Source organism: Cervus canadensis, chromosome 5 (genome assembly GCF_019320065.1).
Source record: "Cervus canadensis isolate Bull #8, Minnesota chromosome 5, ASM1932006v1, whole genome shotgun sequence".
NCBI lineage: Eukaryota > Metazoa > Chordata > Mammalia > Artiodactyla > Cervidae > Cervus > Cervus canadensis.
This window is the reverse complement of record NC_057390.1, coordinates 9,349,312-9,376,790: the sequence shown is the minus strand read 5'-3', so window position 1 is coordinate 9,376,790 and position 27,479 is coordinate 9,349,312. Positions and strand designations below refer to the sequence as shown.

The window sequence follows — 27,479 nt, the reverse complement described above, 5'->3', positions numbered from 1 at the left end:
CATCCAGAGTAGTGGGATTAAAACTTAGAGATTTCAGCAGGGTGTGCGTTAGGAGGAGAGAGTTTCTAGGGATAAAAATAATGCTGGAATAGAGAATGGGGAACAAAAGAAAATGACATAAAAAGAAGAGGAAAGAGACAAAGGACACATGCACAGAGTGCAGAGGACTTGGGTTAGAATCTGTGGGTGTGAAAATCTCTGAAACTAGTGGAATAGATGCTGGGAACATGCCGGCAGAGAATGGCAGGGTCCGGGCAGCGACCACAGTGGGGCTCATATCATTGCTATTGCTGATGCAGTTTGTCACATTTCTAATTAGCAGCCTTTTTTCCCTTAGTGCACTGCTTGAGAAAGAACCAAAGATCACAATCACTTTATGTTGAATCCCAGCTGGTGCTAGTGGTAAAGAATCCGTCTGCCAATGCAGGAGACATAAGAGACATGGGTTAGATCCCTGGGTTGGGAAGATCTCCTGGAGGAGGACATGGCAAACCCACTCCAGTATTCTTGCTTGGAGAATCCCATGAACAGAAGAGCCTGGTGGGCTACAGTCCATAGACTCTCAAAGGGTCGGACATGACTGAAGCAACTTAGCACGCACGTACATGGCCTGATTCCTCTTCTTCCCTGTTTTCCTAAGTAGATACAGATAAATGAGGGCGTTTCAGAGCATTTTGCCTATGGGATTCATGAAAGCAGTTTCTGCAGTTCGATTCTCCCTTCGGTTTTTTATTTATTTTTGTCCATGCAGGGTCTTTGCTGCTTCCTGGGCTACTCTCTAGTTGAGGTGTGCAGGCTTCTCATTGCAGTGGCTTCTCTTGTTGCAGCATGTGGGATCTTCCCAGACTAGGGGTCAAACCTGTGTCTCTTGCATGGGCAGGTGGATTCTATTCTATGGAGCCACAGGGAAGCCCTTTCCCTTCAACTTTGAAGATGGAGAAGAACATTCTTGATGTGTCTCCACCTTGCCTGCCTTTGTTTGAGGACTTGACTGAAACCCGTTCTTGGGTTTCAGAGCTGGGTAGATCCATTTACTCATGAAAAGGATCTGTTGCAGCTATGCAGGGAGAATTAGCAAAGCCAGAATGACTCTTTTTTTTTTTTTTTTTTTTAACACCAAGAAAACGTTTTAATTAAACTACAGAAACAATGGCTATAGTACAGAATATTCATGAGCAAAAAGATACACCATGTTATAAGTACTTACAAAATTACAAACCATTTGTTTGCTTCCTTAACATTTTCCATATTTTAAGTTCGTACATGAAGATGATCAGATTTACCATTTTGGGGGGGAAGAAGAAGAAGAAGAAGAAAAAAAAAAAAAGGTGTATTTATCATCGCTAGATGTGCTCACTGTATGCTCCATTATTTATATGCAAGGCCCGGGTGACTGGAAGTGCAGTTGTCAGGCATTTTAATAAACTGGACAGCCATTTGTTTCTGCACGACAAGGCATCTTTACACAGGAGCAATCAGGAGAAAACAGGAAACAGCCAAGCACTCTGCACTGCAACACGCCACCTTAACAGCTAACCAGCATTACTCAACTGCTACACAACTGCGCCTTTTTCAATAGCCAGTTGCTTGTTCCAAGGACTCTTCTGATGGACTGAGTACTACCGAGTAAGTGGTCCTTTCCCCCAAGTCCTCCTTTATGTTACTTGTCGACACATCATTTGCTTAAGAGGACAGAATGACTCTTAAGGCACCTTCATGGTGTACGAGGCCACGTGCCTGCACAGGACTAAATGAAAATGACTTTGAATTTCCTCAAGAGTGTCCATACTCCACAGCTGATATTATTTCTTGACCTATAACTAAGTTAGTATTTTCTTCAGCTAACAAATATCCGTCTCTCCAATGAAGAGTAAGCCCAGCCGTTAATTCTGAAATGGGTGCTTTTACTGTCACAAACATCTTTAAGGATGTTCTACAACTTTAACTCATCTGGGCGCCTGAAGTGAATTATGGTTTTGTTCCAAAGTTGTTTCAAGTTTCCTGGCAGCCATTCTGGTTCTCCCAGGGCTCACCTAACTCTCACTGTGCCTCGGGGCTCCTGTCCCTTCTCTTGTAAACGGTTTATTTTCTCTCTTTCTCTGGAGAGAAGAGGGAGAATGATTTCTTCTGAGATGATTCAGGTTTTGCACCCTTTATTGCACACACATATACAATGTTTTACATAAGATTTGTGGGGAACCTGAGGGGAATTTGTGGATTCCTTGAAGCTTATCCAGGCACCTCAATTTAAGTCATCTTGGTTTTAACATAAACATCCTTATTATTTATTTGTTTTTGATACTCACCATGTTGCATAGCTATCTAGATTCTCCTCGAAATTCACTCTCATAAAGCCTTACACTCTCTGTTATTGCAAGTCTTCCACCAGCTGCTCATCACTCTTTTGAGGGTGCATGCCTGAGGGATGAGGCAGTACAGGGTGGCCCCTACTTCCTGGGCTCTCTTCCAGGTTGCCAGGGCTCACAGAGATTAACCAGTGACGTTTCTAATGCTGCCAAGTTCTTCCTGACCTGTTTTTAAACACAGAGGGCTGGACCAAAGCTCTGGCGGTGACTGTAGAAGTGGTGGCACAGATCTCTCTTCAGGAGAGAGCTGGCCATGGGAGTGTAGTCAGCTGCCAGCCTCTCGCTACAGTACCTGCAGGACCCACCATGGTGGTCAAGCCCAGACTACTCTCTCCCCAGAGAGCTTCCAGTCAGTGACAGAGACTGTTGGGTATGAGGCTTGGCCATTTCTGCTAGTGTGCGGCACCCTTTGCATGCAAGCTGGTGGGCCAGCTGAGACTTTCCCAGGGCTGTACCTGATATGGAAGCTCCTCCTGCTCAATCTCCCCCCACCTTTTTCACAGGCATCAGATTTCCACAGAGTCTCAAGGCCTCCCCAACCTGCTTTCCTCACCCCTTATCTTTCCCAAGTGTTCCCTCTTGCTCTTCTAACTCTGTCCTGGTGTCTGCTTCTGGGAGGACCTGAACTGACACAGTTCTACTCATAGGAGATTCTGTTGGTCACTTCACACAATCCCATACCACCTTCCCAGATCCCCACCCAGAAATCGTTCTCACATCTTGCCAACCCATTTTGTCACAAAGGTAGGAGTTTGCTGGGTGTTGGGCTCCATTCTTTTGTCTATGCAATTTGTTAGGGTTCATAGTACCACCCCATTCAGTATTTTATAGGGTGCTTAGTTTTCCTAGAGATGAGACAGAGGCAAGAAGTAGTCAAAAACATACTTTATTTCTTTTTTTTTTCAGTTAATTAATTAAATTTTTATTGAGGCACAATTGACATATAATATTACATCAAAAACATACTTTATTTCTGTATGGAGATTTTTCCAGGATTCCAGGTTGGAAAGTATAGAAACTTTAAGAACTCCCTGTCTTTGCTTACTTGATTCTTCCTGAAAGCCAGGTCAATAAGTTTAGCTCCCAAGTCCCCTTTTCCCAGGGTTGCACCTAGTCTTTCTGAGAAAAAGGAAAGTCCACTATGTCTTAGCACTTTAGTGGGAGGTGAGGAAGATAAGAACTCCTGTCCTTTAGTCCTTCCCATTTAGTCTTCCTCCCCATCCCTCAGTTGCTATGGCCCTACTGTGTGTCTATGGTATACATCAGTTTCTGTCTTTGAAAGAACAAGGAGGAATTGGCACAGTATAAATAGCTCACTGACAGCAACTGGATCCCACATTTTGGAAGTAACATAACAAAGATGGCCCAATGGTGCCTTCTGTTTTATCACTACTGAACAGAATATCAAGGAAAAATACTTAGGAGGTAAACACAGGGTGACACATTTCTATAAGAGTGAGACCCATGCACAGTACAAATCATGGTGTTTCTCACACATGGGAGAAGACAGCACTTTTATCAGTTAAATGGGTGTTGGAGGGTGGGTCAGTGGAAGGCTTGAAGGGCTCTCTGTCTCAGAGGAAATGTTCTGCCATATTTGACACTGCCCACTCCTACAATGTGCAGTGATGATGCTGTCCAACCACATCCCTTCAGTCCCCCTAGATTGGCTGGTGCTCTCTTTGGAATTATCTCAAAGAGCTTCCACTGCAAAAGGTTATCTTAAGGTCTTTGACTTTGACCCCATTACCTATGTTGAGTGTGGGTCTTTAGAATCCTGTAGAGAATCTGCTTCTCAACTGCCTCCATGCCTGCTGGGCAGCCTAGACCAACTAAGACTGGTGAGTTAGCAATGGCCTATATGATAGGCTTTCTCAAGAACAGAAGAAGCTGTGTGTTCCCAGCTCAGGGCCAAGTCCAGATCAAGTGTTCGGTAATCCTTGTTAAATTCAACTCTAAACTCTTCCATAGAGAGAATGTCCCCTACTCCTTAACATTTTCTTCTTAGGTACTTCTCATAATCATGCCAGTTCTTTAAATCCCTCTGAAGTGAATAATCCATACATGGCCTGATTGTCAGAGGTATGACTAAAATGTTTTGGGCACTGACTTTTGTTGCCCCTAAATTAAGTATTCCATCCATATGTTTACACTGAACTGGTTTCCTTAGTTTAATCCTTCTCGTTCTGCTTTGGCAAATGTGGTTGTCAGGTCCCTCTGGCTTCTCCTATTGCTATGCAGCTTCTTCATGGCCTGCCAATGCCCTAGCAGGGTTAGGGCCAGCCCAGCTGGTAAAGGCTGTAAACCTGATGTGCACCACTGTTCTCCTTCAACACAATGGACGCAGGACTTGTGCATGCATTCTTCAGACCATGAGGAAGGCATTTATATAGTTACGTGTTGTCCCTGCTTTCAGCCACATCTGGACAAAGCACAGATCTGGAGACAGAAAGAAATTGCATGCTCACCTGCTGTAACCCCAAAACTGTGTTAGGACATGAAGTGCTATGACTCTTTGTTGACCAACTCTTCTTTTTTAGGGTACATTGATCATTTTACCTCTTTTAGGCAGGAGGCCAGCAAAGCCAGTGGCAGGAAAGGGAGATTCAGAGTCTAAAGAGAAGATGTAAGGTGGCCTCTTCCCCCAAATGTGATTGCAGGGCACAGCCTCCTCAGTCATTGAGCATCTGAGTACATACCTAATGCTCTTATAAAGAACAATCTGCATGAGTGCCCCTGCCCTAAGATAACCAAAAGGCCAGAGCAGGGAGCCCATGTGTTTGTCTTTCCCAGTGGCATTCTCTGGCTGTGAGACCTAGCCTGCTAAGGCCTGATAGAGAGATGCAAGTTTTGACACAAAGTCCTCTGCTCTGTCAAAGGCAAAAATCTTTCAGGAGAAGGAAAGTACTCATAGTTCTAGGACAAATCAGAGAATGTCATATATGGATATTGATACATGGTCTTAGCAGTTGCTACATCTCTAAGAGCTGGGCATTAAGTCACTAGACTTACTGCTGTTATTATTCAATTTTTGGTTACACAAACAAAAAACACATAAAATCATTGAACTGATGAATGTTAAAATTTGAAGGGACACCTAGATGATGTCATTCAGCCTCTTAGTTTTACAAATAAGGAAAGAGAGGATCAGATTAAGTGTTGCACAGTTCTGAGTCTTGGTTCATAACAGACATTAACTAGTATCAGTGGACATATTCTATTTGCATTGGTGGCTCAGGATAGTCAATGGGGACACAATACAGATGAATTTGAAACTCTCAATTCCATGATGCTTTGATTTATTGAGATGCCAAAAGGGGCAGAAGTACACCTTATTTTCATTGGTGCTTAGAAGAGAAGGTTAAATCTTTCATTCAGATTTTAGCTGGTTTCTCCTTTTGTTACCTTATCAAGCAGAGGCTGATGCAGTGTTAGCCACCAGCTAAAGGAAAATAATCTAAGCAAGACTGAGAACACCTTTATTGAAGTAAGACAGGATCTCTAGACAAACAGATTGGTTTGATCTGTTGCTGCACTGCAGGAATCACCCTGAAATGAGTACATGCAATTGAAATTAATTCTAGAATCTTGGAATGGATTGCAGAGAAAATCAAGTTTAACCTCATTGTACAGGCTCAGAGAAGTCGATGATTTTTCGGTCACACAGTGCGTGTGTGACAAAGATATAGAAGAATGTAGGTTTTTGACTTCAGAATGGAATGTTTTCCCCAATCTATTCTCAGCCTTTCACAAGTCCCAAGGGTGTTTCTTATGGATTTTATACTGAAGCTTTATCCATGCATGAAATGAAGCAAGACAAAGATAGAGGTGGCCGTGCCTGCTGAAAGCCCCGTGGTCTAGGAGAGCATGTTGGAGTAGAAGCTTAAGCTCTCCATTGTGGTCTTAGAGTCGCTGTGAGAGGGGTCATTGGAGATCTGGTCCAGGGATGCGGGCGTGGCCTTGGGCCCTTCCTCCAGGTCTTCCTCATGGGCCCCCACCACTGTGGAGACAGTGGTCTCCAGGCGGCTGACTTTATAGATGCTGCCTTGGGTCTGGAGGTACCTGGTGGATTTCATTTCGAACCCTTCATGGTCGCCAGTACTGATGAAAGGGCAGCACCGAAAGGCATGCTTGAAGCCCAGACGGAACCTGGAAAGAGAGTGGATGGACAAGTAACGCTTGAGTATGGCCTGCTATCAGGGGTGTTCCCACCATTGCAGAAGCTGTTTAATATGAGGATATACCCAAATGAGACTCTGTCTTCTTCTTTTTTTAAATTAATTGATAACTGGAGATGCTAAGGGCAAAAGATTCAAAGGTCAGTTGTCAAGGTCAACTCCAGGATTAGAACCCAAGTTCATGTGAAATTCAAGTCTGTACTGAGGGTGGTAGTTGAAATGGTCTGCCTCTACCTGCTCTGGGTCAGTTCAGCATCAGTAAAAACATTCACCAAGTGTTCATTATATGTACAATACAGCGTCAAGACTCAGTCCTTTCCTTCAAGTAGCTCACTGACTTTCTACCAATTGTGTCCCTTCAGTGTGCCTCAGTTTCCCTGTGTTTTAAGCATGGAGAATCAGCTTTTACTTAAAAGATGTGCTGAGAGATTTAACCTAGAAGTATTTAGGCAGATTGTGAGGCTCTTAGAAGAAAGATACATCTGTGAGTTAGACAAAGACCATCTGGACAAGTCCCAGGGAATATCTGTCTTCAAAGTCATAGTCCCTGAGTGTCTCACTCATAGAAGGCTCCTTATAGGCTGATAACTGTTGGCCATAAATGTGACAAGTCTTTTATCCCTCCCCTCCTTCTCCTGTCTCCCTTTTTCACACAGAGGCTGAGGTGGTGCTCCAGATGACTGAACTGCCACCACAGCTTCCCAGCTCCCTTTTGGAGACTCTGCACACTGGGGTGGATTCCTTGTTGCTGATCACCATTTCTGATGGTTCTTTCTTTTCTTACTTGTCTGAAGTTGGCTTCCACTCCAGGAAAGGCTCTCCTGGCCCCTGTGGCCAAACAAAGGCAGAATCAGACCTTTGAGGCTCTGACTTCTTTTTGCTTACCCTGTCCTGCTGGAAGTACTGGAAGAAACTGGACAAAGCTACCTAAAAAAATTTTTTTAAGACTTTTTTGATGTGGACAATTTTTAAAGTCTATTGAATTTGTTACAATATTGATTCTGTTTTGTGTTTTGGTTTTCCGACTGCAAGGCATGTAGGATCGTAGCTCCCCAACCTGGAACTGAACCCGCCCTACCCCTGCTGCATTGGAAAGTGAAATCTTAACCACTGGACTGCCAGGGAAGTCCCTGCCCAGATGAGATGGGAAGAGGAAAATGAGAGATCAGAGAAGGGAAAAAAATGCCACGTGGTGGTTAACATTCGTGGCATCGATCTCTCTCTCTCGTTCTCTCTCACTCTCTGACTCATTCATTTTCTGACTCTTTCTCTCTCTGATTCTCTGTCTCTTTCTGCACGCACTACTCTCTGTACATGGGATCCTTAGAGTAGATTGAACAAATTCATGAACTTGATCCAGCTGGCAACCTGATTTATGTGTATTAATCACAGAGAGTTTTTATCTGCCCTGCACCCGACCCTCCAACACTGACTTAGTAACCGGTGGTATGTGTTTCTGGCTCCTCTTGCAAAGGAACAAAGGTCTTCTCACGGCTCCTATTCCTGCATGGTGACAAGACCGTTTGTCTTTGTAGTCCCCAAGAAGCTAACCTAATTGAGCAGAGCCGGCTGTGAGAGAGGAGTGAGTGGTACAGACTATAGAAAACTAATCATCGCTTGGTTCAGTCAGCAGGGATTCAACAGAAGGATTATTAGTTTCTTGTCCTGGAGAGAGTATGGGGGATGAGGGTCTTACCTGTCATTGAGACAGCAGTAGATGATGGGGTTGTACATGGTAGAGCTCATGGCCAGCCACATAATGGCCAGGTAAACCTGCTGAATAAACTTCTCCAGGTAGAGATCAGGGTTGATGTAAGGCAGGAGGAAGAAGATGTGGAAGGGCAACCAGCAAATAGCAAAGGTGCATACAACAACGATCATCATCTTAACCACCTGGCAAGAGAGTGAGACAGGTAAGACTAGCAGCCCATCTTCCCTTTATAATGGTTCTTTTCTCTCTTACCCTGCCCACTTACTATGCACAGTGTGATATGCAATATAAAGTAACTATCAATATAATAACAACTTTCAAGGTGGAGGAAGGACCGCCTTGTGGTACCAAAGGACTTTGGTTATATCAGTGATTCCCAGAGAGTGGCCCCAGGACCAGGAACATAAATATTACTTGAGAAGTTGTCAGGAATGCAAATTCTTAGACCCCATTCCAATCTAACTGAATCAGAAACTTTGAATGTGGGACTCAGAATTCAGTGTTTGAGAAGCCCTTCAGATTATTCTCATGTGCATTCATGTTTGAGAATATCATATCATACTTCTGGGCAATGGCTGGAGAAGCCAAGGGAGACCAGATTAATGAGCAAAGGGTGTTCAGGAAGAAAAGATCCAGGAATGGGGAGAAAGCAGCAGAAGGAAAAGGGCCATGAGTCAGAGTAGGCTGCTAGACTTGAAGACTCTGGGGGAGGGAAAGAGAATGGGTAGGATTTGGATAGCTGCAGCAAGGGATTGTCAGATGTTTAAAGGGAATATTCATAAAATGGCTTTATGAATATAGGGTGATATAACCCATCCCTTTTTATTCCCAAGAAATCTTAAGAGAAAGAATGACCTAGAAGATGTGTGGCCAATATAGTAGAATAAGAAGGTAGTGAGTTCATCTCCTCGCATGGGCACACCAGAATTACAACTAGTTACAAAGTGTCTATATATGGGAAAAGCTGAAGACTAGCAGAAAAGATTTTCTACAACTAAAGATATAAAGAAGGAATCACAGTGAGATGGGTAGGAGAAATAGAGATGCAATGTAGTGAAGATTCATACCCTTGGGAAGGTAAACCACAAATGGAAGGATAATCACAATTGCATAGTTCCTCCCCCAGGAACAAGAGGTCTGAGCCCCACGCTGGGTTCCTAGTGGGTCCTGACCTGGGAAGACAACACCCAAGACTCTCTGACTTTGAAAGCCACCAGGGCTTATACACAGGAGTGCGAGAAGATTGTAGGAAACAGAAATTCTGTTCCTAAGAGAGCCCACGTCAGACCTACCTGCTGACCTTGAAATCTCCTGGAGAGGCAGGAGGCAATTGGGACCACCTCCAAGGACGAAAATACTGGTGGCAGCCATTTTAGGGAGTTCATTCTACCTTGAGGACATTGATTTTGGCAAATCTCATTTTGGAGTTATCCTTTTAGCCTGTTAGATCTAGGAGCTTACCCACACACCAGTGGGCTGATATCAGCCTCAGAGCCCTCATTGACCCATAGTCTTGGAGAAGACTCTTGAGAGTCCCTTGGACTGCAAGGAAATCCAACCAGTCCATCCTAAAGGAGATCAGTCCTGGGTGTTCATGGGAAGGACTGATGCTGAAGCTCCAATACTTCAGCCACCTGATGTGAAGAGCTGGCTCTTTTGAAAAGACCCTGATGCTGGGAAAGATTGAGGGCAGGAGGAGAAGGGGACGACAGAGGACGAGATGGTTGGATGGCATCACCGACTCAATGGACATGAATTTGGGTAAATTCCGGGAGTTGGTGATGGACAGGGAGGCCTGGCGTGCTGTAGTCCATGGGGTCCCAAAGTTGCACATGACTGAGCTACTGAACTGAACTGAAGGAATTCCATACTACTCTCCATAGTGGCTGTACCAATGTACATTAGAAACAACAGTGTAGGAGGGTTCCTTTCTCTCCACACTCTCTCCAGCTTTTATTGTTTGTGGATTTTTTTGATGGTAGCCATTCTAGCAGGTGAGAAGTGATACCTCATTGTAGTTTTGATTTACATTTCTCTAATAATTGGCAATGTTGAACATCTTTTCATATGTCTCTTGGCCCTCTATATGTCTTGTTTGGAGAAATGTCTATTCAGGTCCTCTGCCCATTTTTTGATTGGGTTGCTTGTTTTGATGCTATTAAGCATTATGAGTTATTTGTAAATTTTGGAGACTAATCCCTTGTTGGTCACATCACTGGCAAATATTTCTTCCAATCTGTGGTTTGTCTTTTTGTTTTGTTTGTCATTTCCTTTGCTGTGCAAAAGCTTTTGAGTTTAAGTTGGTCCTATTTGTTTATTTTTGTTCTTATTTCCCTTATTTTGGGAGATCAATTGAAAAAGATATTGCTATTATTGATATCAGAGAGTGTTCTGCCTATGTTTTCCTCTAGGAGTTTTATAGTGCCCAGTCTAACATTTAGGTCTTTTGTGTGTGTGTGTGTTGTTTTTTAAATTTATTTTTTAATTGAAGGATAATTGCTTTACAGAATTTTGTTGCTTTCTACCAAATATCAACATGAATCAGCCATAGGTCCCCTCTCTCTGCCTGCCATCTCTCTCCCCATTCCGCCCCTCTAGGTTGTTACAGAGCCCCTGTTTGAGTTCCCTGAGTCACTCAGCAAATTCCCATTGGCTATCTATTTTGCATATGTTAGCATATGTATTTCCATGCTACTCTCTCCAGGCATCTCACTCTCTCCTTCCACGCTCCCCCGACACTATGTCCGTAAGTCTGTTCTCTATGTCTGTCTCTCCACTGCTGCCCTGCATATAAATTCGTCAATACCATCTTTCTAGATTCCATATATATGTGTTAGTGTACAATAGTTATCTTTCTTTCTGACTTACTTCCCTGTGTATATTATAGGATCTAGTTTCATCCACCTATTAGAACTGACTTAAATGTGTTCCTTTTTATGGCTGAGTAATATTCCTCTGTGTGTGTGTGTGTATACTTCTTTATCCATTCATCTGTTGATGGACATCTAGGTTGCTTCCATGTTCTAGCTATTGTAAATAGTGCTGCAATGAACATTGGGGTTCATGTATCTTTTTTGGTTTTGGTTTTCTCAGGGTATATGCCTAGGAGTGGGATTGCTGAGTCATAGGTTTTATTTCTAGTTTTTTAAAGGAATCTCCATACTCTTTTCCATAGTGGCTGTATCAGTTTATATTCCCATCAACAGTGCAAGAGAGTTCCCTTTTCTCCACACCCTCTCCAGCAGTTATTGTTTGTAGACTTCTTGATGATGGCCATTCTGACTGGAGTGAGGTGATATCTCATTGTAGTTTTGATATGCAGTTCTCTAATAATGTGTGATGTTGAGCATCTTTTCATGTGTATGTTAGCCATTTGTATGTCTTCTTTGGAGAAATTTCTGTTTAGGTCTTTCCCCCTTGTTTTGATTGGGTTGTTTGTTTTTCTGGTATTGACTTGTATGAGCTGCTTGTATATTTTGGAGAATAATCCATTGTCAGTTGTTTCATTTGCTATTATTTTCTCCCATTCTGAACGCTGCCTTTTCACCTTGTTTATAGTTTCCTTTGTTGAGCAAAAGCTTTTAAGCCTAATTAGGTTCCACTTGTTTGTTTTTGCTTTTATTTCCGTTACCCTAGGAGATGGTTCATAAGGGATCTTGCTTTGATTTATGTCATTGAGTGTTCTGCTATGGTTTGCCTATGAGTGTTCTGCCTATGTTTTCCTCTAAGAGTTTTATAGTTTCTGGTCTTACATTTATGTCTTTAATCCATTTTGAGCTTATCTTTGTGTATGGTGTTAGGAAGTGTTCTAATTTCATTCTTTTACATGTAGCTATCCAGTTTAAACAGCACCACTCATTGAAGAGGTTATCTTTGCCCTATTGTATATCTTTCCTCCTTTGTCAAAAATAAGGTACCCATAGGTGCATGGATTTATCTCGGGGCTCTCTATCTTGTTCCTTTGGTCTATATTTCTGTTTTTGTGCCAGTACCATAGTGTCTTGATGACTATGGCTTTGTAGTATAATCTGAAGTCAGGAAAGTTGATTCTTCCAGCTCCATTCTTCTTTCTCAAGACTGCTTTGGCTATTTGGGCTCTTTTGTGTTTCCATACAGATTGCTTAATTATTTGTTCTAGCTCTGTGAAAAATACCCTTGGTAGTTTCATAGGGAGTGCATTGAATATATTCGGATCTTTGGTGGTGTCCCTTCTTATATCTTGTAATGTTCTTTATTTTAATGTCTATTTTGTCTTATATAATGGTTGCTACTCCAGCTTTCTTTTGATTTCCATTTGCATGGAATATATTTTTCCATTCTCTCACTTTCAGGCTATATGTATCTTTAGGTCTGAAGTGGGTTGCTTGTAGACAGCATATATATGGGTCTGGTTTTTATATCCATTCATCCAGTCTGTGTCTTTTGGCTGGAACATTTAATTGATTTACATTTAAAGTAATTATTGATATATATGTTCTTAGTGCCATTTTCTTAATTGTTTGGAGTTTGTTTTTGTCACTGCTGATGGTGAGTGCAACCATGAAATTGAAAGACACTTGATCTTTGGAAGAAAGGCTATGACAAACCTAAACAGCATATTAAAAAGCAGAGACGTTACTTTGCCAACAAAGGTCCATAAAGTCAAAGCTATGACTTTTTCAGTAGTCATGTATGGATGTGAGAGTTGGACCATAAAAGAAGGTTGAGTGCTGAAGAATGGATGCTTTTAACTGTGGTGTTGGAGAAGACTCTTGAGAGTCCCTTGTACTGCAAGGAGATCAAACCAGTCCATCCTAAAGGAGATCAATCTTGAATACTCATGCTAAAGCTGAAACTGCAATAGTTTGGCCACCTGATGTGAAGAGCCAACTTTTTGGAAAAGACCCTGATGCTGGGAAGAATCGGAGGCAGGAGGAGAAGGGGATGACAGAGAGTGAGATGGTTGGATGGCATCACTGACTCAATGGACACAACTTTCAGCAAGCTCTGGGAGATGGTAAAGGGCAGGGAAGCCTGGAGTGCTGCAGTCCATGGGATTGCAGGGTTGGACATGGCTGAGTGACTGAACAACAAATTGCCATTTTCTTAATTGCTTGGGGTTTGTTTTTGTAGATCTTTTTCTTCTCTTGTATTTCCTGACTATATAAGTCCCTTTAACATTTGTTGTAAAGCTGATTTGATGGTAGTAAATTCTCTTAACTTTTGCTTGTCTGTAAAGCTTTTGATTTCTCCATCAGTTTTGAATGAGATCCTTGCTTAGAGTAATTTTGGTTGTAGATTTTTTCACTTTCAGTATTTTAAATATATCTTGTCATTCCCTTCTGGCCTGCAGAGTTTCTACTGAAAGATTAACTGTTAATGTATGGAGTTTCCTTTGTATTTTACTTGTTGCTTTTCCCTTGCTGCTTTTAATATTCTTTGTCTTCAATCTTTGTTAGATTGACTAGTATATGTCTTGGCATGTTTCTCTTTGGGTTTATCCTGTATGGGACTCTGTGCTTCTTGGACTTGATTGACTATTTCCTTTCCCATGCTGGGGAAATTATCAACTCTAATCTCTTGAAAAATTTTCTCATACTCTTTCTTTTCTCTTCTTTTTTTTGAATGTTGGTGCATTTAATATTGTCCCAGAGGTCTCTGAGACTATCCTTAGTGTTTTTAATTTTTTTTCTGTTATTCTGCTCTTCAGCAGTTATTTCCACCATTCTATCTTCCAGCTCACTTATCCGATCTTCTGCCTCAGATATTCTGCTATTGATTCCTTCCAGAGTATTTTTAATTCCAGTAATTGTGTTGTTTGTCTCCATATGTTTATTCTTTATTTCTTATATATCTTTGTTAATTGATTCTTGCATCTTCTACGTTCTATTTTTGAGGTTTTGAATCATCTTTTCTATCATTATTCTGAATTCTTTTCTGGTAGTTTGCCTATTTCCTCTTCATTTATTTGGACTTGTGTCTTTCTAGGTTGTTCCTTCATTTGTACAGTATTTCTCTGCCTTTCTTTTCTTTTTTTTTAAAATTTTTTGTATTTGAGGTCTCTTTTTCCCAGACTTTGAGGTTGAATTCTTTCTTCCTTTGGTTTCTGCCTTTGTAAAGTTGGTCCAGGGATTTGTGTAAGCTTCATGTAGGGTGTGACTTGTGCTTGCATCCTTTTGGAAGGGGGTGAATTTTTTACCCTTCTGATGGGCAGGCTGAGTGAGGTGGTAATTCTGTCTGCTGATGATTGGGTTTATGTTTTTGCTTTGTTTGCTGTTTGGATGAGGCATCTTGTGCAGGGAGCTACTGGCAGTTGGGCGATGCTTGGTCTTGTGTACAAGTGGTTGCTTTTGTGGGAGTTCTCACTATTTGATACTCCAGGGCATCTGGTCCCATCACCTCATGGGAAATAGATGGGGAGACAGTGGAAACAGTGTCAGACTTTATTTTTTTGGGCTCCAAAATCACTGCGGATGGTGACTATAGCCATTAAATTAAAAGACGCTTGCTCCTTGGAAGGAAAGGTATGACCAACCTAGACAGCAGATTAAAAAGCAGAGGCATTACTTTGCCAGCAAAGGTCCGTCTGGTCAAGGCTATGGTTTTTCCAGTGGTCATGTATGGATGTGAGAGATGGACTGTGAAGAAAGCTGAGCACCAAAAAATTGATGCTTTTGAACTATGGTGTTGGAGAAGACTCTTGGAGTCCCTTGGACTGCAAGGAGATCGAACCAGTCCATCCTAAAGGAGATCAGTCCTGGGTGTTCATTGGAAGGACTGATGCTGAAGCTGAAACTCCTGTACTTTGGCCACCTCATGCGAAGAGTTGACTCATTGGAAAAGACCCTGATGCTGGGAGGGATTGGGGGCAGGCGGAGAAGGGGACAACAGAGGATGAGATGGCTGGATGGCCTCACCGACTCGATGGGCATGAATTTGAGTAAACTCCGGGAGTTGGTGATGGACAGGGAGGCCTGGCATGCTGCGATTCATGGGGTCACAAAGAGTCGGACATGACTGAGCGACTGAACTGAACTGAGGCTTAGGAGTTCTCTGGTAGTCTAGTGTCTTGGAGTCAGTGCTCCCACTCCAAAGGCTCTGGGTTTGGAGACTCTCCAGGGAACAGAGATTCCAGAGGTGGTTTGGTATGGCAGTAAATGGGATTAAAATGAATATACAAAAATGAGAAACAAAAGACGCACCCCAGACTAATAACAATTACAAAATCAGGCAAATAATAACTAAAATAATAGAATATACACACATACATATACACCCATAAACAAATCCAAAATAGCAAAAAAAAAAAAAAAAGTACAATAGATAGACCCGCTGAACAAAGGAAACAAAAAATGGTATCCACCGGTTAAGAACAAAGCTAACTAAAGCACAAACTGGAAAACAAAACTGAAACAAGGTGCCAACTGGGGAATAAAACAATGAAAACAGAAGAAACTAACCATATGGTGAGAAAAAGAAATAAAAGAGCAAAAGAATAGAAGTGTAAAGTTAAATAGAAGTAGATAAAGAATACACACAGATTTGTTGCATTTCTATATACTACTAATGAACTATCAGAGGAGAAATTAAGAAAAGAATCCCATTTACAATTACATCAAAAAGACTTAAGGATAAACTGAACCAAGGATCTAGAAGAATTGTACATGGAAAACTATAAAACATTGATAGAATAAATTGAAGAAGACACAAACAAAAATCAATATAGACCAATATATAGCATGCTTACAGATTGGAAGAATTAATATTGTTAAAATGACCATACTACCGAAGGCAACATACAGACTCAATGTAATTTATCAAAATATCAAAGACAATCTCACAGAACTAGAGCTAAGAATTCTAAAATTTATATGGCCACACAAAAGACTCCAAATAGACCTAAAAAGCTTGAGAAATAAGAACAAAGCTAAGGGTATAATGCTCCTAATTTCAAAAAACTATGCTAAAATCTATAGTAATAAAAACAGTATGGTACTGGCACAGAGCAGACACAGAACTCAATAGAATAGAATAGAGATCCCAGAAAAAAACCCACACTCATACGGTCAATTAATCTGTGACAACAGAGGCAAGGATCTACAAGGGGAAAAGAAAGCCTCTTCAACAAGGTATGCTGGGAAAGTTGACCGCTGCATACAAAATAATCAAACTGGATCACACTTTCACATAATGATTGGACATAAAATCAAAGTGCATGGAATTAATAAATTCAAAGTGGATGAAAAACTTAAAGACCCAAAACCATAAAACTTCTAGAAGAAAACATAAGCACCACCCTTTTTGACACTGGTCTTAGCTGGTTTTTTATTTGTCTCCTCAGGCAAGGGAAACAAAAGCAAAAATAAGCAAGTGGGACTACATCAAAGTAAAAAGCTTTTGCACAGTGAGGGAAACCACAAACAAAGCAAAGAGGCAGCCTACTGAATTGAAGAAGATATTTGCAAACAATATATCTGTTAGGAGATTAATGTCCAAAATATACAAAGAACTCATATAACTCAACATCAAGAAAACCATACAACTGCATTAAAAAATAAGCAGGGACTTGTATAGGTGTTTTTTTTTTTCTTCCAAGAAGGTATACAGGTGGCCAAATGGCACATGTAAAGATTCCCAACATCACTAATCAATAGGGAACTGCAAACCAAACCACAATGAGATATTACTCACATGTATCGTAAGGCTGTATTACAAAGACAACAACTAAGGGCTGGCGAGGAGAAACTGTTAGTGGAAACAGAAGCTGGTGCAGCCATGCTGGAAAACAGTATGAAGATTCCTTAACAAACTGAAAATAGAACACCATATGATCCAGCATGTCCACTCGTGGATATTTATCCAAAGGAAACAAAGACACTTTGAAAACATACATGTACCCTGATGTTTATAGCAACATTACAATAGCGAAGATATGAAAGCAACCTAAGTGTCCCCTGATAGAGGAATGGGTATAAAAATGCATATACATACAATAGAATATTACTCAATCATTAAAAATAAAAACTTGTCATTTGGGACAACATGGATATATCCAGAGGGTATTATTCCAAGAGTAAGTCAAATACCACATGACTTCACTTATATATGTGGACTCTAAAAGCAAAACAAAGAAACAAACACAACGAAAGCAGATTCACAGATGTAGCAAATAAAAGAGTGGTTGCCAGAAAGAAGGGGGATGGGCAGGTGGATGAAATGGGTGAAGGGGAGTAAGGGGTGCAGACCTCAAGTAAGTCATGGGGATATAATAAGCCACATAAGGAATATAGTCCATAATATTTTAATAGCTTTGTGTAGGGAGAGATGGTTACTAGAATTATTGTGGTGATAATGGATGTAAATGGCCAATCATTATGCTATACACCTGAAACTAAATACTATTTTAAGTCGACTATATTTCAATAAAAAAGAAAAGCTATCTAGCATCTGCACAATGAAATACTATGCAAAGAGGTACTAAAAGAGGGGAAAAAAGAATGAGAAAGCTGTTTCTATATTGAGTTTTGAAGATTTTGTGGATACTATTAAATTAAAGAATGAGGGGAAGAAAAGTGCATATTTACTATTTATGCAAAAAAGAAAAGAATATATGTTTATTTGGCTTATAAATGCATTACAATATCTGAAAAGATTAATAACAAATAACAGTGGTTACCATGATGTGTGTGCATGTGTGTGTGTGTGTGTGTGTGCGTACGTGCATAAACATTTGGGAACTCGGTAGACAGAGGACCTAGAAAGGAGTGAGCATTTTCATGGTAAGACTCAATATATTTTTTCACTTTTAATTTTCAAACAATTTAAGACTTCCAAGAAGTTGCAAAAATAGGACAGAATTCTCAGGCACCCGTCACAAAGCTTCTCCCAGTGATACCATCTTACCTAGCTAGGCCACACAATCAAAATCAAGAAACCGATGATAGTACAGTACTATTAACTAAACTACAGGCTGTATTTGGAATTTGCCAGCTTTTACATGCACTTTTTTGGTGTGTAGTTCTATGAAATTTTATCATATGCAGAGATAAGTAAAAAATCCACAGTAATCAGGATACAGAACTGCTCCATTATCGCAAGGAAATTCACTCATGCAATCCCTTTGTAGGCAGATTCTTCCCCCAGTACTAATCCTGGCAATTCCCAGTTTGTTCTCCATCACCCTAGTTTTGTTTCTTTTAGTACTTTTTGATGTTTGAACGAAATGAACGTATTATTTTGTCAAATGGTAGTAACTAAAAAGAACTGAATAGCTCTTCATGCTTCTGTAGTTAAATCTGTGTGCTTGTGTTTTAATGAGTTGACAGTTTTCTGTTAGTTTTAAGGTGAGAATGAGGGGGCTTATGCCTGTACAGTCAGGTCTAGGTTACAAGCACATTGAAGGACGATTTCTTCCTCCCCTCCCTTTTCCTCCCCTCCTTTCTACAGTTCTTGGGGCCCAGGGACTGCCTCCGGGACTCCTGAGGCTCGGGCTCACATGCTTACCAGTCTGCCACCTGTGCCAGGGTGGGTTAAGTGCTGCTAGCCCTTTGCTCACCTTGCGCTTGGCAGAGACTTGCTCGTGGTAGCGGTCAGAGGAGTCCCCAGGTATCTCACTGGCCCACAGTGTGATGCCCACTACAGTGTAAGCATAACCTATCACCAGCAGGGGGAGGAAGTAGATCAGCACAGTCACGCAGATGTGGTACCTGCAACGAGGTGAACGGGAGCAGTCAGTTCAAGAAGTAACAGGGCTGGTCAAGCCTTGACAGTTACCTGTCTCAGACTAGCTACTAGCATAAATAAGTACGTGATCTATTAGTAGATAAAGTAGAGAAAGCAAATCTTTTGGACGTGTTTTTCTTGTGGACTTTTCCATAATGGAGATTCCTGTTCAGAATGAAAAGAATAAACATTAATGAAAGGGAACTGAATTTGTTGAACATTTACAGCAATTTTAGTTGATGTTAAGTTCAGTATTGCTTACTGCTCCCTCCAAAGAAAAATGCAAACTTAGGCTGAATTAATAGGAGAATATTTTCTAGAATAAAGAAGGTGATTTTACCACTCAATTGTACTTGTCAGATTTAAACTTAGGCTTAGTTTTGATGCAGGGACACGGATCAATAGACCAGCTAGTACATTCAGATGAGAGCAATTGTGATGGTTAATAAGACTTGTTTAGTTGCTAACTTGTGTCTTAATCTTTTTCAACTCCATGGACTCTAGCCAGCCAGGCTCCTCTGTCCATGGGATTTCCCAGGCAAGAATACTGGAGTAGGTTGCTATTACCTTCTCCAACTGGATCTTCCTGACCCAAAGATCAAACTCGTGTGTCCTGCATTGGCAAGTGAATTCTTTACCACTGAGCCAAACTATTCTAAATGACAAATGGATTCATGGATATAAGTATAATTATCTTGGAGAGAAACAAAACTTATCCCAGAATTAGGATCAGTAGGAGAGAGCTACAAAGTTTAAGCTACTTATAAGCATAGTTCTTAAATATATATCTCTCGATGGAAGCTGTCTGGGTCTCTGAGTTACTGCTTGAAAGACAGTTACCAAAGGATTTGAGTCTGACTGGAACATGAACAAGAAACAAACCTTTGCAGTGTTAGCCCACAGATTCTGAGGTTTCCTACAATGGCACAACTTGTTCTATTCTGTTTAAGGTGAGGGTCATTGTAAGTTGGACATTTAAGTAAGTTATTTGAGTTTTGAGAAAGAATATTTTTTCTCAGAGGGCCCTTGGAAGGTGTGGCTAGTTATAGGGCTTTCCCTCTGATGTGAGTGTAATGCAAAAGCTCAGATTTTCTAATAGTAATAACATGAGAACAGCTAATATTTGGGGAGGTTTACTCTAGGTCACTCTGTTAATATTACATTAATGATAGTATTAATAGCAGAACTGGAAGTTAGATTTTATTTAGTGAAGAACACAATGCCAAGGACTTTACTGGCAATATTTTCTTTAACCCTCAAAATAAGGGTAGTGAGAAATGGAATATTTCCTGCCATATCAACAAACAAGTATGTCGCAGTCATCAGCAATTCCATCCCTCCAACTGTGAATTTCTGAGCCTGGAGGGCACCCAGAAAGAACAATACCTACTATCCAGTAGCCTCAGCCACTCCCCATGGTGAGCACTGAGAACTGGGGGGTGTGTGTGTGAAAAGCCTTAGAAACTGGCCCCAGATAGCTGAGATACATGTGAAAGAAATGATTTCAGTGAGCCCAGGCTCTTGTATCTGCTCACATATAAAAAAGCACTAAATTACTTGAGATATCTGGTTTTCTTTAATTAACAATAATCTTTTGCTGTTCGGACTACTTGCCCCTTGTTGCAAACTTCTATATAACTTGACTCCTCCTCCTGCCTCCTGAGAGCCGTTCTCTCAGGGTTACTTGAGATGCTGTCTCCTCGACTTGAAGTCCTAAAAATTCCCATAAAATAAAACATAACTCACAACTTCCAGGTTGTGATTATTTTTTAAATGGACAGTTTTGGCAACCAACAAAGGGATCCAGAATGGATTCCTATCCTTGACCTGAGCTCTACGAGGATCTGGAGCCTTGGTACCAGCAGAGGCCTCCTGTGCCCATCTGCCTCCTTGAAATCCAGACAGATCTGAGTGAATCTTCCTGGATCTCAGATCTCCTATATTGGTTGATGACCTTGAGTTTTATTTGGGGGAAAATGTTATCCTTGAAACTTGTTTTCAAGAAGAGGTACCTGGATCTCTCAGCTTAGACACTGGGTAGGACATCCTCAAAGTAGTGGGAAGATTTTTCTCAATTTAGGTGCTAAGTAGGATATCCTCGGTGTTCAGACACTGGGAAAATTTTGCTCAAGCAGGGGATCCTCAGTGTTAAGGCCCTGGGAAGACTCTTTGTATACTGAGTGGTCAGCCTCAGTCTAGCAACTGGGAAGACTGCTCAAACACTGCATAAGGTAGGACTGAGTTATTAGGGGGGAAGACTGGCATGTTGTTTTTCCTTGACTTGGCTACCTTAATAGAGTTTGTCAAAATAAAACTGAAATCTTCCTAGAGCTTCTGACCTCCAAAAAGGACTCTCTCTTCCTGGCTGGCAACAGCTTTCTCAGATGACTGAGAAATTTGCAGGAGTGGTGGAAGCAAGACCTCATGCATACCATGCAGCTTGTTCCTACAGGAAAACCCACTCATGTAATTAACAAATTGCTCAACAGGGGACACACATAAGAATTGGCTATTCCACAATCTGAGCACCCATGGAAGTCTTATATTCCACTGGGAAACCCGAGACACGTAAGATGGGGCTTAAACAACTCTGGGGCAAAACCAGAGAACTTAAGCTCCCAAAAAGCACACACTGGTCCATCACATGCAATTTTATCTTAAAAAACTGACTTCAAAATGGAAAATAAAAGTCTCAAAATAAAAAGGAATGAGAAATCGCCAATACCCATGCAAAACCTGCAGGTACTTACTTGATTGGAAATTGGAGGAAATCTCACCATGGAAATTGAGGGGGCTCTTTCATTGCCCATGCAATTAAGTTTCATTATTGTGAAAAGCTGGCTTAGTAAAAATATATTTTCAGACTTAAACAGAGACTTTCTAGAGGGAAGCTTGCATTTCTCTTTGTCTCTGAGATGTAAATGTTCTACTTGATCTTCCCAGGTCCTTCTGTGCTTTTTTGTTTTGTTTGTTTGTGTTTTTGAAAACTTGGTCTTGAGAGTAAAACTCTCTGGGTTTAGGTTACATCCTCTCCCATTCTCTTATGGGGAGGTCTTTTGCATCTTAATGGTTTGAATTTCTATTGAGATATATTTTATTGGTGGCCAAGTGATGGATCATTTAAAATTGGGAAAACTAACTGGTAAATCTAAAGTATGCTCATCATAGCCAGTGGTACCTATAAACAAAAATCAAACTAAAGGTGAAATTATGTATTTAATAATTAAACTAAGGACTTCCATAGTTTATTTAAAGCAAGTTTAAAAAACTGGCTTGAGAAGCTTCATTTGTGGTCTGTGCTTCTTCTCAATGGGTTTTACAATGTCTAAAAAGAGTATTAAAATAATTATAATATAAGCATGAAAAACCTGTAAGGAAAGTCTGACTATAATTCCCAAGAAGTTAGAATTTCTTTAAGGTGTTATCTCAAATGAATAAAGAAATATTTGGATGATTAGTTAAAATGGGACCAATAAAATGGACATTTATGTGATTAAAACAAGATTTGATATTACTACACTACCTAAAGCTAAATGGGCCCAAAGGGACACCTATTGGTCCCCAACAAAGCCAAAGGAGTCTATCCTACTTACCTCAGGTTTTACAATACATATTAAAAAGGCTGAATGAATCACAAGGTGGAATCAAGATTGCTGGGAGAAATATCAACAAGCTCAGATATGCAGATGACACCACCCTAATGGCAGAAAGTAAAAGAGGAACTAAAGAGACTCTTGATGAAGGTGAAAGAGGAGAGTGAAAAAGCTGGCTTAAAACTCAACTTTCAAAAAATGAAGATCATGGCATCTGGTCCCATCACTTCATGGCAAATTGAAGGGGAAACAAGACAAAAGAAATTAAAACAAAAACAAACAAATGGGAAAAAAAGAAGAAAAACAAACAAATAAATAAACAAACAGGATCTAATTAAACTTAAAAGTTTTTGTTTTGCAAAGGGAACTGTTAAGTAGTTAGAATAGGCAAAAGGAATCCGGAATGGCAGTGGCTAAAAGACAAGGAAGGGAAAAGCCCACGAAAATAGAACAAAGGAAGGTCCGAGGACCCGAGTGAGGACCTCAGGTAGAACAAATAGCACTCCAGCTAGCCCAGTTTACACAGGGCAGGACTAGGGGAAGGAAAAAACATATAAAAAGAGGAGCCAAAAGGCTGAGGGTCTCTCGTGCGCTCTCTGTCTTCTCCTTGCATCTTTTGGGTTGGCATGCCCTCATGCCTCAAGGATGTATTTTCCTTTATTTTCTAAATAAAACTGAGCTGTAACACAGAGCTGTAACACTCTGTACAGATCTGTCTGAGAGCTGTAACACTGATCTATCTGTCCAAGAGCTATGACATGCTGAGGGCTTTAATGTCCGTTGCTTCAAATTTTTGTTGTGACGGGACAGAACCGAGGAAATGACACACTCCCCTAACAGAACCATGGACAAAATGAGAATACAAACTACTGAATGGGGGAAAATATTTATAAATGATATAACTGATAATGGTTCAATATTCAAAATATATAAACAGTTCATACAACTAAATATCAAAAAATAACCCAATTAAAAAATAGGCAGAAGAAGACCTGAACAGACATATTTCAAGGAAGACATAGATAGCTAACAGGCACATGAAAACATGCTTAACATCACTAATCATCGGAAAAATGCGTCAAAACCATAGTGAGATATCACCTCACCACTATCAGAATGGCTATCATCAAAAAGGAACTAAAGAGCATTTTGATAAAGGTGAAAGAGGAGAGTGAAAATGATGGCTTAAAACTCAACATTTAAGAAACTAAGATCATGGCATCCAGTCTCATCACTTCACAGCAAATAGGTGGGGAAACAATGGAAACAGTGACAGAATTTATCTTCTTGGGTTCCAAAATCACTGCAGATGGTGACTGCAGCCATGAAATTAAAAGACACTTTCTCCTTAGAAGAAAAGCTATGACAAACCTATACAGTATATTAAAAAGCAGAGACATTACTTGGCCAACAAAGGTCCATCTTGTCAAAGCTATGGTTTTTCTAGTAGTCATGTATGGATGTGAGAGTTGGACCATAAAGATGGCTGAGCACCAAATAATTGATACTTTTGAACTGTGGTGTTGGAGAAGACTCTTGAGAGTCCCTTGGACTTCTAGGAGGTAAAACCAGTGCATCCTAAAGGAAATCAGTCCTGAATATTCAATGGAGGGACTGTTGCTGAAGCTCCAATACTTTGGCCACCTAATGTGAAGAGTTGACTCATTGGAAAAGACCCTGATTCTGGGAAAGATTGAAGGCAGGAGGAGAAGGGGATGACAGAGGATAAGATGGTTGGATGGTATCACTGACTCAATGGACATGAGTTTGAGCAAATTCCAGGAAATAGTGAAGGACAGGGAAGCCTGGAGTGCTGCAGTCCATGAGGTCGCAAAGAGTCAGACACGACTGAGTGACTAAACAAAATCATCAAAAAATCTACAGATAACAAATGTTGGTGAGGATGTGGAGAAAAGGGAATGCTCCTACACTGTTGGTAGGAATGTAAATCAGTGAGACCACTATGGAAAACAGAAAGGAGGTTCCTCAAAAAACTAAAAGTAACACTAATATATGACCTAGAAATTTTACTCCTGAATGTATGTCAAAAAAAAAAAAAAAAAATTCAAAAGAATACATACATCCCAGTGTTCATGGCAGCATTATTGACCATAGCCAAACTATGGAAACAACCTAAGTATTCACTGACAGATGAATGAATAAGGAAGATGTGGTATATAAATATGAAATACTACTCAGCCATAAAAATAATTAAATTTTGCCACTTGCAACAACACGGATAGACTTGGAGGGTACTTAGTGAAATAAGTCAGACAGAAAGAAAAATGCTGTATGTTATCCGTTATATGTGGAATCTAAAAAATAAAACAAATTAATGAATGTAACAACAAAGAAAACACTCATAGGTATAGCAACAACCTAGTGCTTACCAGTGGTGAGAGGCAAGGGTGGAGGGGCAAGATAGAAGTATAGGATTAAGAGGCACAAATTACTACATATAAAATAAATAAGCTACAAGGATATATTGCAAAGTATAGGGGATATAGCCAATATTATATAATAACTATAAATGGAGTATGGGCTTCCCTGGTGGCTCAGATGGTAAAGCGTCTGCCTGCAACGTGGGAGACCCGGGTTTGATCTGTGGGTTGGAAAGATCCCCTGGAGAAGGAAATGGCAACCCACTCCAGTATTCTTGCCTGGAAAATTCCATGGACGGAGGAGCCTGGTGGGCTATAGTCCATGGGGTCGCAAAGAGTCGGACACGACTGAGTGACTTCACTTCACTTTAATAAATGGAGTATAACTTCTAGAATTGTGAACCACTATGCTGCACTAAAGTATATAATATTATTAATCAACTGTGCTACAGTCTTTTAAAAAGACCAAATAAAAAACACAAAAATTCAATGCATAAATCTCATCTCTCTCATCATGTGGGAACCAAGCAGTCCCTTCTGTCACAGACTATTGTAGTCACTCTCGATTTTTTCTCTGGCTCACTTTGGCACATCCCTGATCCCTGATCTCTGAGCTCTTCTTCCAAGGCTGATATTAATTCTGAGAGCTGACTATCAGATTTGAGAGCCAAAAAATCCCCCATGAAGCTATACAAAAATAAGATTATACTAGGTTCTATGCATCAATTCTCTAAAATAGTGATTTTGGCAAAATATTAAAATGTAAGTTTATCTCCAATGAACTGCAAGAATATGGTAAAACTTCTCCAAGAAGATGTCAAGATGGAAGAAATGTTGTTTTTATATTTTCTAATGATTAAATATTGATCATTTGACCTACATTCATTTAATCTTGGATATTGAATTGAGCATTTGCAGTTTCTATGTGAAAGGGGTTTGTCTGAGCTAGATTTTCTGTCTCTTTGAATTTGTCTATTCTAAGTATTTTAGATAAGTGGAATCATACAGTATTTGTCCTTTTCTGTCTGGCTTATTCACTTAGCATTATGTTTGCAAGGTTCATCCATGTTATAGCATGTATCAGAACTTCATTCTTTTTTAAGCTAAATAATATTCCATATATATATTTATAACATTTTGAATATCCATTCACCTAATGAGGGACATCTGAGTTGTTTCCACTTTTTGGCTATTGTGAATAATGCTGCTATGAACTTTGTACTCTTTGGTGTACAAGTATTTGTTTGAGGCCCTGCATTCAATTCTGAGTATATATCTAGGAGTGAAATTGCTGGGTCTTATTAAGAATAACTTAACAATAATTAACTTATTAATTATCCATGTTAGAGAATGAACCTGTCTATAATTCTTTTTAGTCGAAATTAAATCTATACTTTTTATTGCTCACAAATGAATAACAAAATAGCTTTCCCTTCTTAAAAAAGAGACTGATAAATTATGTTGACTGATTCAGCTTAGCATTTTCCTAATGGTCTGATCTGTGATTTTCTAAAGAGCACGTTGTTTTAAAATATAGATTTTACTTTTTTAAATTCATGTATAGTGAGGCCTATGTTCTATGATGTTTGTTGTCAGTTATGAGTTCATGGTCTTCAAAGGAAAGAATTCACTCCAGGACCAAAGGAACACAGTAGCTCATGTCTTTGCAGCAGTGTAACAACTTCATTAAAAGTCAGGAAGTAACAGGGACAGCTTCTGGCACAGACACCAAAAGGGTTAGGAAGAGATCCACATACAGCTTTTAAGATATCTCATTATATATACCTTTTGACCTGTTACTAAAAATAGTTTTGGCACAGGATTAGGTCAGTTTGTTTCCCTTAGATCTTGTAACAAAGGTCGGTCTCCTGACGACACCAAGGAACCTGTTCCTATGCCTCTGATGTTATCAATTAACCAGCTACCTAGCTCCCATTTCTGATGTGGGTGAATGGCCATAAATTCCAAATGGCCATAAGTTCCAGGACATGGATGATTACATGACTGGGTCCATGGACTCCTTATCCACCTGCCCAAGAAATGCTGTCATTAAACAGATCACGAGAAGTTTTCCATTGAAAAGATAGTTTATTACTCATACTTCCCAAGAGAAAGGGGCATACCATCTCACAGATGGTCATAGGCAGAGAGCATGGAGAAAATGTAGGAAAGTCTTCTACTATGTTTTTTGAGGGGAAGAATCAGTGAGTCAAGATAAACAGGGCTAGGATGGTCTCGTTTGAATCGTTTCAGTGGGCCCCAGTGTAGGGCCTGCCCATAGATGTCAGACGTGGCCCTGGGGTGATTAGGGCAGAGGATAGTGTCTTGCAGTATAAGAGCCCTGAAAAAGCAGATAGATGATGGGTAGGGGCTTTGGGTTGTTTAGTTTGCATATGAAGGCACACTAGCAGGAGTTATCCCTAGGAGTTATCTAGCCCCGGATAGGCAGTCCCTCTTAGATCATCAACAAGACCCAAGATATCAAAGCACCAGATACAGAAACTAGAAAATATGGTTAACACACACTTTAGTGATGTCATTAAATCTGA

At 40.3% G+C, this 27,479-nt stretch overlaps 1 protein-coding gene across 1 annotated transcript in view; it reads right to left on the bottom strand.

Annotated features, from left to right (window-relative positions):
• Positions 1-5,955: 5,955 nt before the first annotated feature.
• TACR1 (tachykinin receptor 1) overlaps positions 5,956-27,479 on the bottom strand; it is a 163,461-nt gene continuing 141,937 nt past the window's right edge. Inside the window, exons 3-5 of the mRNA XM_043468067.1 lie at positions 18,790-18,940; positions 8,241-8,437; positions 5,956-6,515 (exon numbers count right to left, since the gene is read on the bottom strand). Of these exons, the coding sequence (XP_043324002.1) occupies positions 6,224-6,515; positions 8,241-8,437; positions 18,790-18,940 (640 nt within the window). The 3' untranslated portion in view covers positions 5,956-6,223. The remainder of the gene's footprint in view (positions 6,516-8,240; positions 8,438-18,789; positions 18,941-27,479) is intronic.